Source organism: Agelaius tricolor, unplaced genomic scaffold (genome assembly GCF_023055355.1).
Source record: "Agelaius tricolor isolate 1412-34295 unplaced genomic scaffold, bAgeTri1.0.p SCAF_32, whole genome shotgun sequence".
In the NCBI taxonomy this organism is placed as follows: domain Eukaryota; kingdom Metazoa; phylum Chordata; class Aves; order Passeriformes; family Icteridae; genus Agelaius; species Agelaius tricolor.
In genome coordinates, this window is record NW_027269292.1 from 2,030,294 (window position 1) to 2,055,642 (window position 25,349).

Below are 25,349 nucleotides of genomic sequence, written 5' to 3' on the forward strand. Positions count from 1 at the left end.
GGAAATCAAAAAGCAAAGGCAGATTAAAAGTTTAGTGAAATTACTACTATGGATTACATGGATTTAGTTTATGGGGTATGCTCATTACGGAGGAAAACATGGGGTTTGTGTTGTTTCACACGAGCAGAGTTTCACTTTCATCTTCCATACTGCTCAGTTTGGTAGAGAAGAACAGGGCTCATCTGAGGCCAGAATTTGGCATTTTAAGTTCAGATACAGCTAAATCCTTTTTGGTCCCTAATGAGTAATGGTCCCTATTCATTAGGAGAGTTTGACTGAGTAATTGCTTAAGGTGGCATCTCCTCTCCTGAACTGTTCCCAAACAAACGGATTTTGCACAAGGTGGCTCCTTTTAAAGCTCAGGAACCCTGGTGCAGTTGAAATATTGAGCCAGGTGTTGTGAATGTCACCCCATGTCAAAAGGGGGGGAAAAAAACCAACTTCCAATAATGCATAATGTTAGGTTTGTAGGGCAACATCCTGCACTGAGACCCACAGCATGTGGGTGTCTGCAAGACTTCACAGTTCCCTGTTAAGCTCCAGATTTTGGCCCTGGCTGGAAAGCACAATTTAAGGTGAAAAAGATGTCTTGATAATGCTTAGAATCTTTTAAAAAATGTGCAGATATTTTTCCCACTAGCTTTTCTCTGAATTTTTGAGTTATTCTTTTCTTAAAAGATTGTCTGAGGTTGTAGTTTTAAAAGAAATAATTTTCCATGTGAAGAAGGAAGAGCCATAAGGAGAGTAATTATAATGGCATTTGAAATAATCCACTACTATTTCTTTGCCAAAACATCCCTCTGTTCTCATGTTTTGTTTTCCCAAGCTCTGAAATTTGTCCTGCAGTTTGCTAATGTTAAAAAGACAGCCTAATCTACTGACATATTTCCAGATCAAATGTTTCTGTTTTCTAGCAATAAATTTGGCTGCCCTCCGATAGCAGTGATTTGTTTGAAAACCTGCAAATCTTTAAATGTTGCTAATTGCTCTGAAAATGTTAAATTAGACTTTTGAACAGGAACATTTGCAAATGGGAAATGTTGTACATTTAAACTTTCTAATGCTGGCTTTCCAAATATTCCTTTAATATTCAAATCAGTTGCATCAGTTAAACAAAACCTAGAGGTAGATTTGGACTCCCTCTCACTTTTTATTGCTGGCCCTAACACACAAATCAGAGAGGATGTATTTCTAATACAAGAATGTTCTCCAAACCAGTAAATCTGGGATTATCTCTTCGGACTGATTATGTCAAAGCTCTTTAGTCACAGCACTTTTGGAGAGCTAAAAATAAACAGCAGCAGGGTTTATACATTTATTCTCTACCTAAATAATCTGCACGTATTGTGTGTGTCTGTCTACAATGTGAGACATGGTATCTGGACTTTATGTTTATTTATAAGAGCTCTTTTCCTAGGAAGGATTTTGGCAAAGGGTTTAAACCAAACTGTCTTAAGAGAATTGCCCGTGGGATAAAGTCTAGAGCAAGTTGAAGGGAGCTGGGTTCAAACCAGAAGTGTTTGCAGCAGCAGCTTGACAAGAGCAAAACTTGGCCCCTGTGTCTTGAAAATGAATGAAAATGGGTTCTTTTCTTTCTTACCAGTGATGAAACAATCTTATGCTATCAAATACAGAGAAAGGTAACCCAGATTTCAGTGCCACAGTTTTGCACTGTTAAAGATCTGGAGAATTTTGTGCATTTAATTTGTGTGAGAGCAAACTGAAGTTCTTAAAGCAGTACCAGGAAGTTGAGCATGCTGTCATTTGCCTCCTGGCCCTGGAGAGTGTAGGAGAAGAATCTTCTGAAGAAGACACTTTACAAAGAATTTTTAGTTGGATATGTCAAAGATCTGTGGATGCCTTTCCATGTAACTCTTTACTCCTGTGCAGTCTCTCCCATTTCACAGGGTTGATGCTGCATGCTCAGGAGAAAATGGAGCCAGGGCTTCAGGTACACAGCAGGTCAGGGCATGCTACACAAGGAAGTAAAATGGGGAAAAGAAAAATATTCTAAAATCATTTTGTTCTTATTTAAATTCAGCAATAGATTGCTCAGAAATGGTTTGATAAAAGTAGGAAATATAAACACTTAAAATAGTGCTGGAGGCAATAAGTCTTGCATTGGCAGAGGTAGAATGGATGGAATCCAGTTCATTCAGCACCTGTAATTCTGCAGGTATTGGAAGAAGTTCTGTGTGTTATACCAATAAATCACATGCTGGGACTTCAGTTTGGAGCACATCTCCAACACTGAGCCTTATTGACTGAATATTTTAATTGGGAAACAAGGCATTTCCTGACTTTATAGACAACATTGCAGAAATATGCAGCAAAGATATTTTTCTGAGTATATTTACAAATGTAAATATATTCATAATATAAATATGAATGCATACATTTCCCTGTGTTGTAGGATAATGGGAACAGTGTTCTTGGTTGCACAGACTTTATTACCAAGTCTCTCATAAAACATTGTAAAACAACTCTTTTCATGTTCATGTTGGCTGTCACCTGACTTTCCAAAGGTAAACATTGGAAATGTTTGGCAAGTTGCTCTTATTCCTAGTAAAAAAAGTACATTTGCTTTCTTAGAATGAAAGAATTACTGTCCTTAAGAGTGATCATTGTCTGCTGCAGTGTATTTTCTGTAGGAACATATTTTTCATTTTTCCTTTTGTTTTAATTCCTGTGAAACTGATCCTACAACCCCAGTAATGCATATTTTTGTAACAAAAGAAGGAATAGAATGCATCCAGTCCTGCTCCCACCAAAAGAGCACTTCTGAACTGGTTTTCTACATAACTTGAGCTTTGGGGTTTGATTTTTGGTTTTTCTTTTTCTTAATGTATGAGAATAGAGGGTATGGCCTTTATCTTTGTCTTCCTTGTGTGGTCCTTGCTCAGGCATTGCCTCAGCTGAGGTAGTGCCTGAATTCACAGGTTACCTGTTCAGAGCAGGGATTTACATGAGGATTATATTTACCTTTTGGTGAGCAGTATCATCCTCATCACACCCAACTGATTCTAAGCTCAGTGCACTCAGCTGAAAGGGGTGAATGGTATGATCATGGTGATGAGAACAGTGACCTCAAACCCATCACTCAGTGTCGTGGAACATTGACTTGAATTCCTGCTTCAATATATCTGTTCCTGTAATCAGTTATTCATGGGAGTGTTCTCACTTGAAAAGGTAAATCCAGAGTAGTTCTTCAAATTTAATTAAACCAATGCACCTGGAAAGTGAGTACAGACCTGGGGTTTAGGGACACTGTTAGGACATGGGAGAAGAGCCATTTGTCCTTCATGGCATTTATTATACCTACAATACTTTTCAGCTTGTTCTTGTAGTGAACTTATATTACAAAATTAATCTTTGCACTGACTTTACTATAAAAGCTGTGAATTTATTAGCAAGATTTTTTTTCCAAGTGAAAAGAAGCTATTTCCTTTCCCAAGAACACATTATTCCAGAAGGGAGAAGAGGCAGTGTGTTGCCCACACACAGTATGGCTCACATGCACACACCACTCACAAGGTGTGCAGTGTTCTCACCACAGACTCCAAACCTGTCCATGTGTCTGTCCTTACTGAGCCCTGCTTGGGCTCTTTCCATTCACACAGAAGCTTTGCAGAGACTATAAAGCAGCTTAGCCTGCATGTCAAGTGTAGGGTTTAAACCTTAAAAATCAGCACTGATGTCCTTTTATTGTGTGTGTAAAGGCTGTGGGAGCACAGCCTTAAAAAAAAAAAACAACTTTTTTTTTTTTTTTTTCTTTTTTTTATTCTTTCTGCAAGGGGAATTAGTTAAGGATGCTAGAATAGTAATCATGGAGTTGTGTGAGTAGAAATGATCTTAAATAGCCCCTCATTCCAACCTTACTGCCATGGACAGGAGCACCTTCCATTATCCCAGATTGCTCCAAGCCCCATCCAGCCTGGCCCTGGACTCTTCCAGGGTTCATGTTCTAAAGAGCTGAGTGTGTTTCTACAATGGGATTCCACATTTGCTCAACTTCCTCTTGGCCACCCTACCTCCCTCAGGCTGTAACCAGTGAGATAGCCATGGTAATATCCTGCTGTGTTAATTGTCTGCAGCTCCAATAATTAACAAGAAATGTCACCAGTCTGTGTCAGGAGTCTCATACAAAAGCATTCTCTTTATTGCAATGGGAATTGGAACCTCCAGTCCAGTTTCTGGCTCTCTGCAGACTCCACATTTTGCTTTTAAAAATCTTGCAGTTAGCAAGAAAAAGACAATTCTGTGTTTGAAGGTGTCATAATGATTGTTACAACTCCAGACTCCACCTGGAATTCCTTGTTTTGGGATGGGGAAGCCTCTTTGGGGTTGCTGATAGCATTTCTTGTTGGTTTTTAGCCACGTGACACAGACCACGTCCTGGATCCACCCCGTCACGAGCGCTCTGAGCTTGCTTTGCTCCGAGGAGGAGGAGGATGGGATCAGAGACCTTCCCGGGCCCAAGAGCTGAGGACAGCTGTGGACAGAGAGTAGTTGGTCTGGTTTTAGTCCCTTAGTGAGCAGATCACAGGTTTTAATCTACCTACTTTCTAGTGTGATGTAGTAGTACCTGGTGACATTTCTCCTCATCAAGCTGGAGGAAGTTCTGCTGGTTTTGAGATGGGTTTGTTGATGTGTGCTACAAAGGATGCAGGTGCCACAGGAGTCCTTAATCTGCCCCATTTTGGTGTGCCAGGGATCAGTCTCACCTTAGGGCCCAGTCCCATCTTTTCATGATTTCCCCACGGACCCATCATTTCCCTGACCTGAAGCAGAATTTTCCAGGTCAGCTGAAATTTTCACAGCTCTGAGCAACATGAGATTTAAGGTGGGACCACTGGTGGTAGATTCCAGCTGATGGTTGACTGAGAGATGCAAAGTGAGGTGGGGTTTTTGAACCAAAGTTAGTGAGAATAATGGGGATAATTCAACTGAAAACTCTTATTTCTGTGGGAAAAATGTTCAAATAAGTTTTGCTACTAGAAATTTAGTGATTTATTATGAATATTGGAGCCCTGATGACTTTTTATACAAATACTTACTAAGATTGGTTGTTGAGATTTAGAAAATGTGTCTTTGATAAGTTGTCAAGTAAAAAGAAAGTTTTCATAGAGGACCTCATACTCTGACAACAATATGAGGCAATATGAAATTTATTCTACTTTTGTATTCTGCTAAACCAATACAGACACACATCAAATACTTCAGTGGAAGCTGTGAAGTTTCAAGTACAATGAAACCTGTGAAACCACCTCCAGGATCAGCAGAAATCAGTCACCTCCTCAGAACTGGTCTTTTAAGTAGAACAAAATCATTTTGTACACATCAGTGATGCTTTAAAGAGGATAAAGAAAATGATGGGGGGGTGCAAGTTAATGAACAGGTTTCTGTGTACCTCAATAGCACAGGATATTTTAAATCTCATTATTCGCAGCACAATGTCTGATGTCAGCTTTGTCAAATGTATGATTCTGTGCTACATTTTTCTGGAGGCTCTTTATATGTGTGTTGTGTATATAATTGTGGGTGTTAGTAATGAATGAGACAGACCTGAACCTGCAGAAGCACTGATGGATATGCCAAAGAAAATCTCTATCTCTGCTTCAGTCCAGGAGGGAGAAGGGGATTGTGGCAGTGTGAGGAGGGCACAGGCTGCAGTCACCTTTTTTGAGGTCTGTCTTCAGCAGGTGTGGCATTGGAGTTAAGAATCCTTGTCCTCTGAGGAATGAATATCAAAACCAGACTCACTCTCAGTTCTGGTGCCTTGACCATGCTCTCTGTCCTCAGCAGTGCAGAGCTGTGCCAGGTCAGGCTCCCGGGAACAGTTGATCCTTTTGAACCAAAATAATTCACCTTTTTTTGAAATCCAAGTCAGGCCTCTGAATAGCAGCCCAGTAATCTCCTGCACTTGGCCAGAGAGCTGGAGAGCACATCACCAAATGTTCTTCCTGAAGCTCACAAAAGAGGCCTTTACAGGCTTTGCAGGAAATAGATGTCAGGGTATATTGAATAAGCAAATAGGAAAAATTTGTTTTGTACTTTCAACTAGGTCAGACCCAAATTATCTGTGAATCTACACAGGTGGTGTGGATTAGGGAAAAAAAGCTTGCTCAGCAGACCTACAGTAACTTACATTTCTAAGAAAACTTCTCCTAGCAATAACACATGAATGGTTTAGCCATATTTGCTCCAGTGGCTCCTGCATGCTCCACAGCCTCCTTTGTGCTCCCAGAGAGCTCAGGCCAAAGGGACAGAGCATGTGCTTCAGTTTCAGGCTTGGACACTCCAGAATCATTTTTATTTAAATCCCTTTTCTCAGAATGGCACAGACTCATGACCTACAGAAGATATGTCATCTGAATTCCTTGTGGTATTTGCTGTAGTAGTCACTTGGATGCTTTATGACAGCACTTTCTGTTCATCCTTCAGTGATACCCAGCCTGCACACAGATTCCAGCTCCCCAGTCCTGCTCAGGAGAGGTTTGAGCCACCACTGCCTCTTGCAGCCTCGTGGCTGTGTCAGCCAGCTGGGTGCCCAAAGGGGAGCAGCTCTTTAGGGATGGGGAGTGTGGCTCAGGCAGGCTCTGCAGAGCAGGGGCTCCATGGAGAGCAGCTCAGAGCTGTCCTGCTGGATCAGCTGCAGGGGCACAGCTCTGCACGTGCTGCCCTTGCTGGGTGCAGCCTGCTGTGCACGGGGACAATCTGCCTGCTCCTCTCGCTGCCACCTCCCACAGACCCCAGTGTGGCACAAACCTGCAGCCTCTTCCTCTCTCTCTCTTACAAACTTGCCTAGAAATTAAAGATGTTAGAAATAGATCTCTGCATCTCTTCAGCTGCTCCAGTGAGCATTTCCCTCCTCAGATAATCCACCAGTTCACATTCTCTGGGGTTGAGAATACATTTTCTTACCTACGGTCTCCAAATGTTCCAATCTATTTTTGTACACTGGTATACTTGTTTCCTAGGTTATTTCTCTTGATCTCCCCTTATCTCTTCCTTTATGTGAAATAGTTTTGTGAAAATTATTTTGCTTAAGCTGAACTGTGTATATTGAGAAAATGGTTCTAGCATAACTTGGAACAGAATTTATAAAGAGCAGTTGTCAACATATGCAACACTGTAAACGGCAAATTTTCATTTTTATTCCTGAATTTAAAAAATTAATTGGAAAAGATACTAAAGTGCATGTGATAGCCTTTAAATTAATAAAACTACACCTTTATATTGTAATGAATCTGTTCCACATAACATTCTCCATCTGTTGAAAAGCCTCTTGTAACAGACTGCTTTAGGAATGGTTTGTTTCATTTCTGACACTCAGGAGGTGCCTGTGCCACTGAGGTAAGGAAAGGAAAATCCTTTTAGAAAAATATTTGTGGTTGTGGAACAGGCTGGGCTGTGCAGGGTTGACTGTGTGCAAGACTTTCCAGGAGCTCAGGAAATGCTGCTCTGGTTTGCCTTGTGAAATGTTTCATTTTCTGGAAACTGATGGGATTCTTAACCCTCAGCTCAAGACACACAGGACTCCAAACCAAACTCCAAAATTCAGTGGCCTTTTTGCAAGTGCTCCTCTGAGTGACTTTGATGTGGCTCTATTTTAAGTCAGCAGCAGAAATTAAAGTCAGCTCAGGAGCCTTTGTTGAGTTGTGTGCTCCTGCTCCTTGTGTGTTCCCAACACTCTCCACTCCAAAGAGCCTGCAGGGAGTGAGCCCAGTCACACCAGTTCAGACTGGCACCTGTCAGGCCAGGCACTGGGGCCAGCTTTGCAGAGATGTTTAGCAGCTTAAACGTGTTCGTGGAGTTAATGGGAATTAGGCACCTAACCTACTTAGATGCTGCTATAAATGCTGCTAGGCATGTTTAGATACCTAAATACCTTAGTAAATCTTTCCCCTGGCTGCTTGCAGTGATAGTGCACCAAAAATCAAATACCAGTGACTAAAGCCTCACCTTTGTCCTCTGTAACCAGCTTTGGCTTTCCCTGAGGATTCTTTTCATGTAACACTAAAAATACCAGCCAGTTCACAGGTTGTACCATCCAGGCTCTGCTCATGTTTTCTGGTGGCTTGATTATTTATTGCTCATTCTAGTTTTGTTTCCACCAACAGTGGCTGATGTTGGCATGGATTTAATAGGTTGGTATTTTCACAACACTCATCTAAGATAGGATATTTTATTACAAGATAATACAGGTGTTATTTTAGTTATTTTATTACAAGATAATACGCTGTTTACAGCAGTGCTCAAGACTCTAGAGAATGTAGTCCAGCATTTTTCCAAAGCACACATAAGCTGTGTTCTTCCTTCACCTGAAGAAGGATATTTGATAGAGACATTGAACTGCAGCTACACAATCCTTATTATTCACTGAGGGCTCCAACAAGGGAGGTTGCTGCAATGACCCCTCATCCTGATGAGGAGGAATGCAATTTCTCCAGCCAGTCACTATGGGGAATTTTGGTTTCATTGTTAGGCTTCTTGGCTAAAAGCAAACCATGAAAAATCAGTAGTTTTGATGGTGTTTCACATAAGTCACTATTTCACCCTGACCCCCAAAAGCTACACTCTGATCAGAGCTGTCTTCATCTCCTCTCAAGTACCCTGCCTGTCAGCTACCCACAAGGCAGCATTTCCCTGTGGTCCAATTATTATTATCATCAAGAACTATCCTTGCTCTTGTATGTGAAGAGAATTCATTAAAAAATGATTGAAATGGAAAAAGAAATAAAATTATGTTTCCTGCCTGAAATAGAAATGTAACAATAACAGCACTTATATGGGAAAGAGAAAGGATCCAAGCAAAGTATTGGGGTTCCTGCTGATGTTTTCATTTTCACTCCAAAGGCTGGTAATGCATCCCTGTTCCTTTCCAACCCCACTGTTCCTGAGAACAGCAGGAGCATCGAGTTCTCCAGGGACAGGGAGAACTCAGGCCCTGGTTGAGCTGCACATTTTAATCTCCAGACTGAGCCACTGGGGACGCATCGTTAGGGGCTGTAATTGGTCACTGTGGGGCTCACATGTTCCCAGCTAAAGACAGCTGCTCATCACTGCTGCCATGGCATGAGCAGGAGCAGAGAGGCCCAGTAAGAACCTGCCTGGCTCTCTTAGACCATATTACACCATCAATGAAATGCAGAACTCTTGTAAATAATAAAAATACCGAGGATCAGGAAATAGGCCCTAACTGTTGAAGAATGCCTGTCTTGTTACTTGGCTAATTGAAAGATGCAGCCAAAAGGAATTTTGGTACTAACTGAAAATGTGTAAATGCAATTATCTCTTACTCCTTTCTCTGCTCAGCTTTGGGCGTGCAGTCCAGTCCCTTGAGCCTAAACTCTACTGTGTTTAACCCATTCTGGCTGCAGATGCTGAAGCAGCACAGTCCTGCAGGCTCTGCTGTTTCCAATAACCACTTAGAGTCCTGCAGAGAATGATACAAAAGCCAAAAATGAAATCAATAGTAAATGTTCACTAACAGGAAAACTCCTGTGGCTGGCTGAGGGTAACAGAAAAATGTTTTACTGCTGTGCTCAGAGGTTGTTCGGTACAAAACCCTGAAGTCTGTTTCAGGCCAGGTTTGTTATTGTTGCTTGTCCCAATGTTTTGGATACACAATTTAACCCACTTACAGGAAACTGAAGGAAAAGGCCTTGGTAATTTCACCACATTCATAAAAATGCAGGTTCTTGTTTATAAGAAAAGTCAGTGGTCATCCTGACTGACGTTTTGAACAGCACCAGTGGCTGCTCCCAGGGAGCTGTTCTGGGCCAGGGATGCTTGCCTGGAGCACGGGGAGAATTAGCAATTCAGCTTCTGATGTGGCTGAGGGAAGTTACAGCTCTCCAGGTAAGGAGAAGGACTGAGTTCCTTTTTTTGCTATAGCCAGAAGGGAAAGGGCTCTGGGACTGGAGCCAAGGGCTCTGGGGCCAAGGGCTCTGGGGCTGGAGTGAGGACAGGGGCACCCTGCCATGGGCATCACCTCCTCCCTCGGAGCTGGATCCTAGGAGGTGTTACCAGGGGAGCTCTTCCTTGCTCTGACAACTTTTAGCTCATTATAGTGGAAAACCTCGAATCCAAAAACCAGTGTGCTCTGCAAAGGCACCAACAAGCTGCAGCTGCAGGCAGGGAGGTGAACGAGCAGAGATGTGCAGAGCAGGCTGTTATTCCTGGCCAAAGCCAAGGCCACGGCTCAGCCTCCTCCCTGTGCCCACTGCACCCAGAAATTGTTCTTGGACCCATCCATCTACAGTTCTCCTGCCCTGCCTGGTTCTGATCTGATCCTTCCCCTGGAGCAGAGCAGTGCTCAGCTCTCTCTCCCTGTCACTGCCACGTTTCCAAGGGAAGGACTGCAGCTCTAATAGCTCCCAAGTGGGTGAATTGAGTTTGCAGTAATCCCAAATACCTGAGATAAGAAGCACAGCTCTGCCATGGAGGCTGAGGGCTTTAGAAGCAGAGAGGCACAGGGACTCAGATGGATGTACGTGCCTCAGGTCATGTCCCTACCAGGGCTGGAGCCTAATTGGATTTCACAAATGTGACTTCTGTGCCTCTTGATCACAAAACCAAATTAAACCTCAAGAAGTTCTGAATAAATCCATACCTGAAAGTTTGCCTCAAAAAAAAAAAAAAAAAAAAAAAAAAAAAAAAAAAAAAAAAAAAGAAGGTCTCGTTCCAGCTCTTCCTCTGCCTCAGCAGGGAAACAAAATGAAAACTTTGGAATTATTGCTTTAAAACAAATAAGAGAAGCAAAACACAGCCGGCAGATCTGAATTCCTGGGTGCACTGAATAAAATCAGTCATGTGATAATGATGGGATTTTCTAGAACACCTTTTAGGCATGCAATTTCTGCATTAAATCTATTCAGATGTCCCTGGAACATCTGCTTCTTCTGTAAAATGGGAGTAACTGCCACTTTTTACAGTGCACTGACAGCTACAGATAAAAGCCTGGTAATTGCTAGCAGGAGCTATTGCCTAATCAGAGATTTTCTTCAAAATTAACTTGCCAAGATTTTTAAGACTATTACACACGATAGCCCTGTGCCGGTTCACGCAGCTCTGGGAGGTGGAGTACGTGTTAAATTCTAGGTAACAGTGGGACTCAAACAAATTCCAGCCTCCCTTGAAGGCAGATCAGATGCGGCTGATGCTTGGAGCCGCGGCAGCAGAGGGAGCAGAGCAAATCCCCAGATTTGCTGTTAATGTGACCTAAAATCAGTGGGAGCTGCTTTAGCACGTGGGTGCCATGGGCTGCTCTGCTTCCCTTCAGGGAGACACCGAACACCTGCTAAAACCCTGGGCAGCCCCAAAGAGAGGAGCCATTTATAGGCACTGCCCGGGAAGATCCACAGCTCTGCAGCAACACAGTCCTGGCTGCTTTTCATCTCCTCCCTCTCTGCCTATGTTTATTCATGAGTCAGGGTGCAGGGAAGATGAAAAGGCTGCTGGCAGACTTCTCCCCGGAGTCTCCACTTGGAATGGTACCACATTTCCAGGGAAGCCTCACTTGTGCTCCCAGCAAGGTTGATCCTCGTGGGAAAGCCGTCATTCCTCTGCAGCTCTCAAGGCAGGCAAACATGATCATCCATACACTGAGGCACAGAAAGTCAGTGAACCTCATCTGCTTTGGTGAGATCCAGAGCTGGAGTGAGATTTTACTGCTCTTGAAAAACCCAATGTTTTGATGGATTAGGCCAGTGCCAGGCTGTCCCTCTGATCTTTACAGCAGCCACTTGAACAGCTGTAAAACAGCACCTAAAAACCAGGGGACTGCTGGCACACGGGGCTCAAGCAGCGCCAGCTCTGCTACAGAAAACCCAGCTGACATCTTTCTTTGTGAAAGGGAATAGCAGCTAGTGGAACAGAAAAGAGAAATCCATGCCTGAATGAAAGTGACACTAGGGAGGACTTCTGAGCTCAGAATAGCTCCTGCCATCCTCTGTCACAGCCTCACTCCATGAGCCAGGGAGAGGCTGCCAGGGTTCTCAATTCTTGTAGACAAAGTCCTCTGCCTGGAGAACCTGCAAACTGGAATAAAAATCAGTCTGATTTTTGTAATTTTGAGGGGAAGTGTTAAAAATATTAAAAAGAAATCACATCTCCTGTTAACTAATATAAAACTGGAAAGCCTAATGGGTTTTTCAGTTGATTTCAAACTCCCATCAGTGCTGTTGGTGCTGCTGCTGTATCACAAAGGGGTCTCTGCTGACAAGTTTGTTCTCTAAACAAAGCAAAAACACAGCATTTTATGTCTGCAACCACAGTGTGTGTTAGTTACAGGGTCCTCTCCCATGAACTTGTGCATGTTTTACTTTTTATTCAAATTTACAAGCACACTCAGATGACAGCAAATCCTATGTTTATAATAAAGCCAGCCTTTTCCCTTTTCAGAAAAGCCTTTTCAGTGGTATGGACCACCATAGACCCTTTTCTGATCCTTACACCAGAAATAAGACATTTCCACAGATTTCTTTGAATTCCAAACCCAGTCACTGTGGCAGGGAGCTGTAGCAGCTGCGTTTCAACAGTGAGAGTGAATTGCTGTAGTAGAGATTACTCAAGAGCAACTAATCTTAGCATAACAAAGCCTTTGACTGACTTCCAAGGGACCTCAGTGCAACTCTTAAGTAAATCAGTCTCACCTACTCACAACACAGACCAGTCAAGGTGTTTTCTTGCAGGACAGCATCTCACAGTGTCCCTGTCCCAGGCTGGACCCCCACCAGCCACGTCCATCACCTGCTCCGAGGGGCAGAGGTTGGCTCAGCTCTCAACAACCCCCAGCACCTGTCAGGATCAAAAACCCCAAATCCAGCTGGGGTCTCCACAGTTCAGTTTTCCTATGGAGGAGCATTGTAAGAGGGTTTGTGCAGAAATCTGCAGTGACTGAGGTCCATGCAGATGCTGTTACTGAGCAGACACTGCTGAGCAGCCTCTGAGCAGCTCAGTGGAAGAGGCTTGAGAGATGGAGGATCTTCATCCAAAAAGGATGTTACTGTGAGGTTCAGAGAAGTCTAATGTATTGCTGTAAGACTTCTACTGGAAACAAGTACCTGGCTGCTGTGTACAAGTGGATTGCAAGCTGTCAGTGTCATAACAGACCTTGTTACTTTATATATCTAAGAAATCCCACAGTTAACTCTGGCAAATACTCACCTGGCATACAGGCATTACCCTCTTAAGATCCTCCCTACCTGATCCTACAGAGAACAGGGACAAAGAGAGAGAGACAACACTGATAAAAACTCAGTGACTTTTCCAAGGTCATGCAGCAAGTGGTGGCAGGGGTTGGAGAGCCAAGGTCACCAGACTGGTGCTTCCACCCCTGCACTGAACTGTCTCAATAAGTGAAGGCTCCAGATCAAGTGTAAAGGTTTAAATTACAAAAAAAAAATTATTATTCAAAAACAGTAGTTAAAAAAAGTTTTTAACTTTTTAATCTCCTGCTCAAGAAAATAAAAATAAGCCAATATGAACTTCTTGCAGAAAGGACAGGTTTTCCAGGAAAGAATTTACACAACAAAATAGTTGACAGGTCAGTTAGATAATGACCAAGATAAAATAAGGATGCTGGATATCTGAGTAAAGCATCAGAGAAATATTCCCAAAATCTTGTCTAAAAGTCTGCAGCAGCTGACGTTTTGTTTCTGTTGCATAGAAGCTTCTTGGCCATGGAGGCATTGCCCTGCCCGATGGCTCCAGGACAAAGAGGAAGGAGTTCCCCAAGGAAAAAAACAATCCCCGAGTTGTACAAGCACAAATGCAGAGTATTGTGAGGGGCTGATTGTGCTGAATGGAGCCAGCGGATGGGACTCGGTATCCATGGCAGCTGAGGAGGTGACTCACGGCACCACTATAAATACAAACTTGCCCGCAAAGAGCACACGAGTAAAATCTGCATTTGTACTGTGTTTGCACAACAAGCTCGATACACCCGGCATTCTCCCGGCATTCCCGGTGCATCCCTCAGGATGACATACTGGTGTGGAACAGGAGAGGCCCCCCAGTCCCCCTGCTCTGCCTGCCCTTGTCCCAGCTGGTGACACTCAGGGACATCGCACCCGGCAGCGGCAGCACATCCCGGGCTGAGGGAGGGATCATGCCATGCCACGCCAGGAGGGCACCAAAGCAGGGAGGGAACGTGGCTGGGTACAACTGCAAGAGCTCAGCTCTCAATAATTCAAAATGTTTGCTTCACTAAGGAGCAAGCCCCTGGCAAGGGCACTGCCATCGGTCACTAAGAACAGAGCGATGGCTCAGGAGGAAGAGGTAAATGGGCAAATGGGATAGCCATTAAACAGCTGCACACCACCTCACCTGGATCTCTCCTGGGAAGGAAGAACACAGCACTAGAATATCTGAAAGTTCCTAGAAGGAATCGCAGCCCTCGTAAAGCCATCAGGCAGAGCTCTGCTGGCAGCCTGGAATTTGCATCAGCAAATTGTTCGGGATGTTTGCGCTTGCAGAGGAGACTGCAATTTGCCTGCCTAGGAAGAAAGGGGAAAAGACAAAAAGGCAGCCTCTCCAAAGTGACAGAAGTGCCACGTGCTTCGGAGCTGGGGAGCTCAGTGCCCCTGGGGCGGATGCGAAGCCCTCTGGGTTTCGGACCACGCTGCTCCCCCGGCCAAGGGAACGAGGGGTGGAGACGCCCTCCCGCCGCTCTCCGGCTGAGCGGTGATGGGCGTGAGCGGGGAAAGAGCTGCGTTCACGGCTGCTCTGCAGTCACAGGTCTTTAAGAGATAGAAATAGGACTTTTAAAAAATATTGTACCGAATTCTTAATGATTTTTAGGAGGCACAAATAGCGCTCTCATTACAAGAACCTTCTCTCCGCATTGTTTAAATATCCCCTGGCTCGGCAAAGGTGGGAAAAAAGTCAGAAAGCTGATTTGGTTCAACACTTTGAAAAAATGCTTTGAAAGAAATAGTGATAGCAAAAAGTGAAGCACTTCCTCTCCACTCAGGGTCACAAACCAGATGAAATCTCACTGCTCTGATAATTTTTTGCAGGTGTTATTGTATGGCTTGAGATTCCAATAAAATGGAAAGATAATCAAATTGGAATCCTATTAGTATGTACCTTTTGTAAGATTAGCAATTTCACAGTATATTAATTTTTTCCTAGATTAGTTTAAATGTGTAACAGCACTTGATTTAACAGAGCTGCATGGGCAGACAGTATTTCAACACTGTGAACATCTGTTCCGAGTTACCAAAATTCCAGCTCAAAAACAAATATTTCCCCCATAAATCAACCCAAACATTATTCTGAGTGTTGTAACAGATGCAAAATGATTCTGGCTCCCTCTGCCCTGCGGTTTGGCTCTTTCCTTAAACTTGATGTGAATATATTTATTTAAACACTTCAAGAAATACACATCTGAAATGGCTATTTAAGCTTCCTTGGAGTGTGTCTGATGTTGGTTCAACGTTTATGGTCAGTTGACAGACTGCCTCATTAACGACAGATTCTATTAATTAGTGTAAGCTCTGGTTACAACTTTGCAGATAAACCTGTTCTGGAGCAGCACTTAAAGTCCCATTCAAGTGTTCTGAACACTTCAGCCCAACAGCACAGTACTGATGCACCTGAGTTTGTGAGAGGGGCAGAGTTTATTTGGGGGTTTATATTCATTCTGTCCTGGCCTGTTTCATTGGGCTCTTTGCCCCCATTGTTACTGCTGCTGGTCATCTGTCATGAGCTAAATGAATCAGAAGAGGTATTGATTTTTCAGGCATAAAGAAATGAGATTTGTTTATTAAACATGAAATTTGGAAAGAGGCTTTACAAGAGGGTTCCTAGTTAATGGTCTGAGTATGTGAATAAAAATGTTTACTTAAGCAGAAGCAGCAATTCCATACTTTGAGGTGTTTAATTGCATGAAGCTTCATATGAGCAACTGGGATACAAGATTTATTTTTTTTAATAGTTTATATGTAACAGCTCAGCCAGACAAAGAGAAAACTGAATTGTGGTACCATAAATAACTGCAAACTCCTGTATAGAGAAAAATCCTTTTAGTTCATCCCTCCTTGCACAAAATACTCTTCGGGGGCAGAAACAAGGCCATGCTTTGAGGATGACGTTTTGGAGTTGTTAATCATTTTCTGTCTTAAATGCTTGGAGAAAAACAGTGTGTGTGGACTAAATATAACCCTGCCTTTAGTGCTGGTTGGGAAATGGGAGTCCCAGGCCAGTTCTCTCCCACAAACAATGGGAACACTGGGCCACAGGGAGACAGGAGGATAGCGAAGGGAGACTGCAGGACCCAGGAGTCTGTGTCAGTCAGTGGGAGCCACACAGGGAGTTCAGCCATAAGAACCTGCATTATTCCCTTGAAGGGATGCCAAAGTTGTTATGAAGTTGAGGGCCACATTTTCCAAAGGCAATTTGTTAATAAGGCATAGCAGTAGAAATACTAGGGAGCTGCAGATATGTAAACCTGCATAAAAATGTGCACTTTGTTCAACATTTCTATTTGTAAAGAGATTGGAACCCATTCTATATGCAGTAGGCTACATCCTTCCATCGCATTATACATTAGCTTTATACATTGTTAATTAGACCTAATTTAGGCCTCAAAAAAAATCTCATTAAAATTCTGATTAGTGCTGTTGGCAAGCAGCCATCTAAAAAGCCTCTATTTCTTTCTTTGATAAGTTTGAAGTCGCTATAACAAACAGTAAAAATAAGATCACAGCCTTCTTTCTCATGCCAATCAACATAATGTATTCTCCAGGTCAAAGTCATTTAAGGGAAAATACAGGAGGAAGACATCTTTATCTCCCTGCATGGATGCTGTCAGGTGGCTATAGAAAATTATATGTTTATGCCCTTTGGCAGTTAAAAAACCCAAACAAACAAAAAACCCCAAACCTAAGAAACTTGTTATGAAAAAGCCAGTTTTAAGCCTTCAAAACTAACTTACTCTGCAAGCCAATTAAGTAAAGAGTTTTTTTTAAAGGTTTTAAAAATTAATGGGAATAAAAATATTACAAAGCTGGTTTAATATTAAAACAGTTCTGTCTGATGTTTTCTGCATAACTTACTGCCTGATGCTTTCCATACAGCTTGTAGTCTAAATGCCTGGCCAAGAAAACATACAGACAAGAATATCTTTAGTCCAAATACAGTCAATTATGCACCCACATTGCTGTAGATCAGAGCAGATAACTTTAAAAGAAATCATGGCATAAAAAAAAAAATGTCAAAGGCAGAACAAAGCAACAAACAATAGCAGGGCTGCTCTGCTTCCTTGTGCCTGTGTATGTTGAGGGGTTGTTAAGATACAGCTGCCAGCTATCATTGCATTCATCTCAATTAACTTAAACATTTCGCTTTAATGCAGAAAAACTTTACAGAGCTGAGTGCTGCTTGAAATGGCAAACGTGAGGTGTCTCTTTCAGTGTACACTGTCCCTGTGCACATCTGTCCTTGCAGGAGACCCCAGCAATGAGCCTGGGCTTGCAGACTCTGCAGAGCTGCTTCCTCCAGCAGAGGAGAGGCAGGAGGGCTCTGATCTGTCCCTGTCCCTCAGAGCACAGTCTGCAGTGTGCAGCTGCTCCATCCTGCATCACCCTGGATGCTGGTAGGACAAAGCCAACACACGATTATGGGAAAATACCACCTTTTCCTTCTGATAAACACCCAGCCATGCCACTGAAATCCAGCCTTGGGATTTCTATCAGTAAAGCTGCTTCTGAGTTGGAATATACATTTTAAAAAAGGTCCAACTTACTCTATTTTTCCAAGCCTTTTTAAACTATAATCTTTAGAGGTCTAATCAGACTTTCTGTATCAAATAAAGTAGGGAGATAAACACACACAGAATCGAGGGTGCATTTGCCTCTTAAGACAGTGTTCAGTCTCTGTGTTGCGTTGATATTTGCATAAGCAGGTTTTCAAAAACCTGGGAAGCCTGGTAGGCTGATATTTAACATATTCTGATATGATATGGCAACTAGTTACCAGCTGAAATTCCTGATGAGATTTAAATAGAACAAAATGGGCCATAAGAGAGGTGGAAATTTAGCAGAATGCCCTGGCTGGGTGTACCTGGGGTACCCAGGAAGGGCACTGTGGGCTGGCAGCAGTGTCAGGAATCTGGTCAGGTACTGCATGGAACTGAGAGGGGGAGTGCATTAAAAAAGAGGGGGAAAAGAGCATCCCCCAGTCTCAGAAACAACATTTAATTAATCTAAACCTGCAGGACAAACTGCATACAGTTAATAATGTGCATTTCTGCACTACTTGCTGCTGTTACAGTAATTCTTTCATTAAAAGACATAGCATGACTTTATTGCCTTTATATTTAGAAGCCTGATTTTTGTCTGTAGGAATTTTCCCAGTCTTCCACAGAAGGTCAGGCTTTCCTGCCAAAGATAAGAAAGGTTTATCACATTTCTGGGTTCTTAATAATTTAAACCCATACGATTAAGAACTGGTTTTTGCTTTCTGCATTTTGTTTTTTTGAGAGGGAAACCTGGGAGCAAGGTGGATGTCACAGAATTAATCACAGAAAGAAATCCTAAGCTTAGGGCAGCCTAGCAAGCCTGAAGCCCAGGGCAGCAATCACTTCAGTGACTTTGAGACAGCTCGTTGGAGAGCACGGGTTTGCAGTATCAAGCTGTACAGATCCCGAGCTGATAAGCCTATGCATGTGGAATTCTTCAGGCGAAATTCTGCCTGACCTTCCCCAGCACCATGCCTCCGGCAAGCTCTCTGAAAGCAGCCATTTGAAGTCAGAGAAATCTGGGTCATTGACTTCAATAGAAACTCTGATTAAGGAGGGGATGATGCTCAGCTCCTGTACCTTTCACTCCTCCCTTCTGCTGCAGCTCTGCCTGGGGATGGGCTGTTTTATTCTGTGTTCGTGGGTGCTCTTCTGTCTCCAGTAAAACCAATGCCAAATTCCAAAATCAAACAGCCTGAGCATGTAAGAACAGCTATTTCTAAACTGTCTTTTTGCAGCACGCAAGCCAAGAGTGAAAAAGGAAGAGGAATGGAGTGCAGAGGAATAAACGGAAGGATCAAGTTGTTTTTCCCATTGGCACCAGCTGAGAGTTGTCCTTATTGAGGGGAAGGTCTGACTGAAAAACGGGCCAGCTACTCCCTTATCTGTTGTCTCAATCCAGTTCTGTCATCTGGCTGCTTACACCTACTGCGTCTGAATAATTCGCCAAGGCACCAAAGGCACGAGGTGCCTGGAATGGCCTTGAGAGTCTGGTTAATGCTTTACAGGGGGAAGGTTGCTTTAAAAAGCAGAGCGGAGTATTTGTTCCAAAACTGTAGTCATCACTGAGAGCCACACTTACTGAGTTCAAACCAGGTCAGCTGCCCAGGCAAGAACATGTATTTGGTCTACCCTGTCATGGTAAAGGCTGCCTGTAAACTTTGGCAGAGAAAATTATTAATCTTTCAACTCACAGCATATAAGCAATGACTAGTAATACCTATTTTTCTGAGAACTGGAATGCCTTCTGGAACCACCCCAGATTACTTAAGAGAAGTTCCTCTGCCATTACCCAAAAGCAGTTCCAAACCTGTCTCTCCCACATTCAATTAAACTTAAGAAAAAAAAATTAAAAAATAATGAAAAAAAAGGCAGGAGCATGGTTCATTCAACAGGCATTTTTTGTCTTGTGAGGAGCCCCAGCAGCTCGCTGAGCTGCACCCCACGAGGACAATAAATATTCATTTTTCAGTAATTCAGTGCTGTGGGTAGTGGCTTTCACTTGGAAAGCCAAGTGAGGCTCTGACCAGAACCTCTGTGGAGGGGAGGGAGGTGGGGGCGGGCATTGCTCCTCGGTGTCACTCGACTTTCTCCTTCCAGCTCAGTTGGGTGTGGATATCTGAGTGTTCTCATGTGGCTTTTCATGGCCCTCCGCGTTCTGCGTCACATAGCTGGAAATGCACTGCCCTGAGAGGCCAGCCTGGGAACTTGCACTGTTTGGGACAAATCAGAACTAAAACAAAGGCTGAATCATGAGCCTTTTCCAATTCTCTCCTGTTTAGTTTTTTGGGGGGGTTGTTTTTGGGGGTGTTTCTGACTTTGTTTGGTTTTTTTTTCTTTTGTTTTGTTTTGGGTGGTTTTGGTTTTGGGGCTTTAATTTTTGTTTTGTTTTGTGGGGTCTTTTGTTTGTTTTTTTTTTGTTTGGTTGGTTTTCTGTTGATTTGGGGGTTTTTTTTGAGCATCTCAACTCAATCCTTTAATCCATTATTTTGCCTCCCAAAGGGCTGAAGTGGATGAAACAGTGGGTATTTAAGGTACTGTAAACCATTTGCTTTTTCAGTCTGTCCTGTGCCTTGACCCGAACACTTGTTCTGCATTATTTATCCTCTCCATCTTGCAGCTTGTTCTCTGCCCGCCTACTTTTGTAACTCTTTTCTCCAGACAGAACATATTTAACAGAGGAATGAAGTGACAGTAGCAGTTCAGCTGTGACCATACAGATACCTGACTAGAAGCTTTGATCTCTCAGGTTTGAGAGATCTCTCACTGCACATACAGTACTGGCTCCCATTTAACCCTGAGAGAGAAAGAGAAAAGCCTGAATTCTTCAGACCAGTATGTATTTAAATACACACAGACTTCTAGATCATAAGCTTGACTGTACAATAGCTGTCTCCAAGCATGGGAGTGAGTGTCTCTCCATCTATCAGTGACCACAATTCTGCTGAGCCATGATTAATGCATCGTCTTCCTGCCCCACTTTTATCCATGCTTATGGAGAAAAAACAGGTAGGTGCCTTGGAACATACTGGCCAGCCAGATCCCTAAAAACCCCACTTTTACTCCAGCTTTCTCTATGCAGAAAAAAACCTGCAGTCATGTTTCCAGGATATATTTCAGAACAGAATTCCCAATTTCCATTACAGGGTATGCCAAGGCAATGTATAAGAGAATGGGAACTGCTGCAAAACAGAGAAGAAAATTAATCTCATGAACCATGCTGGAGATTTTTACCTAAAGCCTGCAGTCCCTCCTTTCTAAAACGAGTTTAAAATAACTTGGAGTGGGGCAGGGGGCAGCAAAGGGGCACGAACTGATTCAGACCTAAGGGCAGGAATGAGTGCAGGCCAGGCCAAGGGTTACCCAAAGGCGATCCCCGCTGTCCCTGCAGTCACGACCGAGCCAGGTCTGACCCGCAGCGCGCCGTGCGCGGCTCCAGCGGGAACAGCTCGGGGCGGCCGCGGCCGCCGGAGCTCCCGGGGGAGCTTCTGCCCTAGGGAGGGCTCATCCCGCACGGTGCCCCGGGGCCGGACACGGGGACACGGGACAAGGCGGCGGCCGGGAGCTGGGGGGACACGGGGGCGATGACGGGATCTCGGCGGCAGGAGCACACGGCACGGCAGGGCAACAGCCCCCGGCAGGGCAACCTCCCAGCCTGGACACTCCCTTCCTCCTGCAGGACACCGCTCATACCCCCTCCCGGGCCGGATCCCCATCCCTCGGCAGGACCCGTGCCCACACGGACACCCCTCTTCCCACCGGGACACCCCTTTTCCTATACGGACAGCTCTTTTCCCACACGGACCCCTCTTTTCCCACACGGACCCCCCTTGTCCCACACGGACCCCCCCCTTTTCCCACACGGACACCCATGCTGGGCCGTGGTGGGGGTGGCGCGGGGGGCGCTGAGGGAGCTGTGCGCGCGCCTGCCCGCGGCCCCGCCATTAGCCCAAAGTAGGTCACGGCCCGCGCGCGCGCGCTCACGTGACAGCCCCGCGCGCGCTGACCCCCGCGCCGCGTGACCGGCGGGCGGGGCCGGGGGCACCGTGAGGGGACCGGGGTCGTGTCCTTGTCCTTGTCGCTGTCCCTCTCCCTGTCCTTCCCTCACGGACCCATCGGTGCCTCCCCCGCCGAGCCTCCGGCACCGCGGCCAGCGCTCTGCAGGTGTCGGGGTGCCCGGGACCCCCCGGTGGCCGCCCCGGGGTGCTCGGGACGCGGTCCAAACTGGCCTCTGCCCGTGGGGCTCCGGCTGAGCAACCCCCGACCCCGCCCCGCAGCAGCCATCGGTGTCCGTGGGTGTTCGGGGACCCCGGCTGGGACGCTCCAGAGCGGTGATCACCATGCGCACCTTGGTAGAATGATCCTTGAAGAGTAAAAAGATTTTTCGACTTTAAAATGGCCTTGTAGATTGTCTTGGCTAAAGAAAATAAAAGCACTAAAAAAAAAAAAAAATCTTACGGAACATTAACCACTAGGTACTGGGTTTGAAAAAAATTGGATTTTTCATATAACTGATCCCAGTGATGGAAACAACCATGAGGAATATAAATATTGGTTGAGATAATTTTTTTTAATAGGGCACCCATCAAGTTATTTTCAATGCAAAAACTAAGCAACTGCATAGTCTTTCATAAGCCATAAAATAGACATTTTTTATATATATATATATATGTATATATTTTATAATAACCAGGTGAATGCTAAGCTAAGAACACATGCCAGAAATTGTATTGCAATTGGAAAATGGAGAAATTCAGGTAGTGTATCATTAGCTCTGTTTTGTCTTGGTTGGCTTTACCTGGTGTGCACCATGTGTGGTCAGCCGGTGGTCAAAACAGCACAAAGGAATTAGCGGCCACCTTCAGAAAAGTGTAGCAAGTAAAAATCAGTAATTTGTATGTACAGACAACAACATGGTGTCCTGACAGCCTGGAATTTAGGTTAATTGGGATGAAATCTGCCAGTGTAGCATGGCTGGAGTTAAATTACCGTTCCTGTTGTGTGAGACCGAAAATAACAGCTCCAGTACCCTGCTCAGGTACTCTCAGCTTTGCTGGCTGGTCTATAAATCAGGAAGAGTTATTTTGGCTTTTACATCCAGGAAATTCCCAGCTCCTGTGTTTTGGGAATGCAGGGTCTGTAACTACACACAGTGCTCAGAGAGGCTTCCATTTGTTCCACACTTTCAGTGATCTACCTATAATTTACCCCATTCAGTGAAGCAGTGAAGGTTTCCTGTCCTTCTGTGCTGTTGAAAACACTGTTTCTTTCTGTTGCGTTGGGTCAATAATTATAAAAAACACAAGTAGTTGTGCTTAAATTGAGCTTCTGCCAGAAACTAATCTTGTTACTAGTGTTTTCCCAGTATCCCCATTACTTTTCTATCTTCTGTTCTATTTACTCTTCTTTGCTGCTTATCATATCTCCTAAATGTAAATTGTATCTCTATTTTTCTTTAGACAGCAAAGAAACATTCTGTACCACATCTGCATATGGATTGGAAATCACCCTAATCTTTGTGTCATTCATCTGTACCTCTGTAATTAAAGGTTTCCACTAACCAGCAATTTGGCCGTCTGAGGCAACGTTGGTATGTGTACAGTCATTTAATAATCCACAGCTTTTTTCCTTGCTTAGGTGACAATTAAAAACTCCTGTGCTGCTGCTATCACACCCCTGCTCCAGTTGTGAACCGTGTGGCATCTGTGGCGTCCCCAAGGTTCCCCCAAGCCCTGCTCAGCCGTGCCCTGAGTCTGTTCCTGTCACTTGTCTCTGGTTCTGTGGGACCTGATGGTCACAATCCCCAGACTTCATGTTTTTGGTTGTGCCAGTGCAGTTTTATTGATTTGAGTGGACTTTGGACTTCCATCAGCTTGTTTTAGGCAGTTCATTTAACAAGACACCTAATAATAGATGATAGAATTATAGAATCTCCTGAGTTGGAAGGGGCTGACAAGAATCATTGAGTCCAACCCCTGGCTCTGCACAGACACCCCAACAATCCCACCCTGAGAGAATTGTCCAAAGCCTCCTGGAGCTCTGGCAGCCTTGGAGCTGTGCCAGTTCCCTGGGGAGCCTGGGCAGTGCCCAGCACCTTCTGGGGGAAGAACCTTTTCCTGATATCCAGCCTAACCCTCTCTGACACAGCTCTGGCTGTTCCTGAGTCCTGTTCCTGGTCACGCATGTCATAGATACAGTAGATACACAAGGGGAGAACACAACTGTTCCTCAGGCAGCTTATATTTTTAAATACTGGGCAGTTTATGCACATAACTTATCTTTATTTGCTTCTAGAGAATATTTATGATTATTTATATTTGTTGATGGTTAAAAGCTGACTTTTGAAGAAAGAGTCACAAATACACACAGATGGTAAAACTTTGCAAAATGCGATCCAAAAGAAAACCCAAATGAGAATAAGGCAGATACAGATGCCCACAGGCACCTGAAGGGTGAAGTTACTCTGGGCCTAATGCAGTTCTTGCACAGCCTGCATGGGCTGAAGGCCAGAGCAGATGGAAAGTCATCCGTGCTTGAATGAGGATCACGGTGAGTGGGGAGGAAAGTCCCATTTGAGCAAAAATGGGGCCTGGGAGTCTTAGTGGATGACACGTTGACCATGAGCTGGCAATGTGCCCTGGGGGGCAGTGGGATCCTGGGGTGCATTAGGAAGAGTGTGACCTCTCCTTCTACTCGACCCTGATAGGCACATCTGCAATGTTGGTTCTCATCCTGGGTTGCTTAGGACAAGAGAGACAAGGAGCTGCTGGAGAGGGTCCAGCAGAGGCCCAAAGTTGATTTGGAGCATCTCTTACAAGAAGAGTCTGAAGGGAGCTGGGCCTCTTTGGTCTGGAGAAGACTGAGAGGGGATCTCATCAATGCATATAAGTATCTCCAAGGCAGGTGCCAGGAGGATGGGTCCAGACGCTTCTTGGTGGTGCCCAGTGACAGGATGAGGAAAAATAGCCATAAACTAAACCACAAAATGTTCCACCTCAATGTGAGGAAAAGCTTCTTTCCATTGAGGGTGGCAGAGCCCTGGAACAGCTGCTTAGGGAGGCTGTGGAGTCTCCCTCTCTGGAGATGTTCCAAACCCACCTGGGCACGTTCCTGTGCCACCTGCCCTGGGTGACCCTGCCTGGGCAGGGGAGTGGGACTGGGTGATCTCCAGAGGTCCCTTCCAGCCCGAAAGTTTCTGTGAGGTGGTGAGAGCCCTGCTCGTGCTGGTGACAGTGCTGTCACCCCAGGGTTACACCCGGCAGAGAGGCAGGGGGAGCTCGGTGGGAAACGCTCGCAGAGCCCACGACCGGTTCCCTTAGACACGGCTGGGAATCCCCGCCCGCCGTGCCCCGCAGCCCGGACCCCTCACGCCGCGGCAGCGCCGGGTCCCGCTGCCCCGGGGGAGCCGCCTCGCTCGGATGCCCCGAGCGGGGTCAAACGTTCAGGCTCATTAACATCTCATTAACACATTCCTCCCGGTTACCGGGGAGGCGCTGCGGCCCCGCGGGGGGGTTCGGAGCGGGTGTCCCGGGGTGCCCCCCGGGACCGGCAGCACGCGTGCCGGGGCGGGGCGTACGGGGGGCGTGGCCGCTACCGGGGA

At 44.9% G+C, this 25,349-nt stretch overlaps 1 protein-coding gene across 4 annotated transcripts in view; it reads left to right on the top strand.

Moving 5' to 3' along the window:
• STXBP4 (syntaxin binding protein 4) overlaps positions 1 to 19,666 on the top strand; it is a 79,634-nt gene extending 59,968 nt beyond the window's left edge. For 3 of the 4 annotated variants that reach the window (XM_071451365.1, XM_071451366.1, XM_071451362.1), the window contains one exon: positions 4,375 to 7,249. In XM_071451365.1, the coding sequence (XP_071307466.1) occupies positions 4,375 to 4,486 (112 nt within the window). In that variant the 3' untranslated portion in view covers positions 4,487 to 7,249. Of the gene's footprint in view, positions 1 to 4,374; positions 7,250 to 18,987 lie in introns of those variants that run through there. The other variant, XM_071451363.1, reaches the window with a different exon arrangement.
• The last annotated feature ends 5,683 nt before the right edge of the window (positions 19,667 to 25,349 follow it).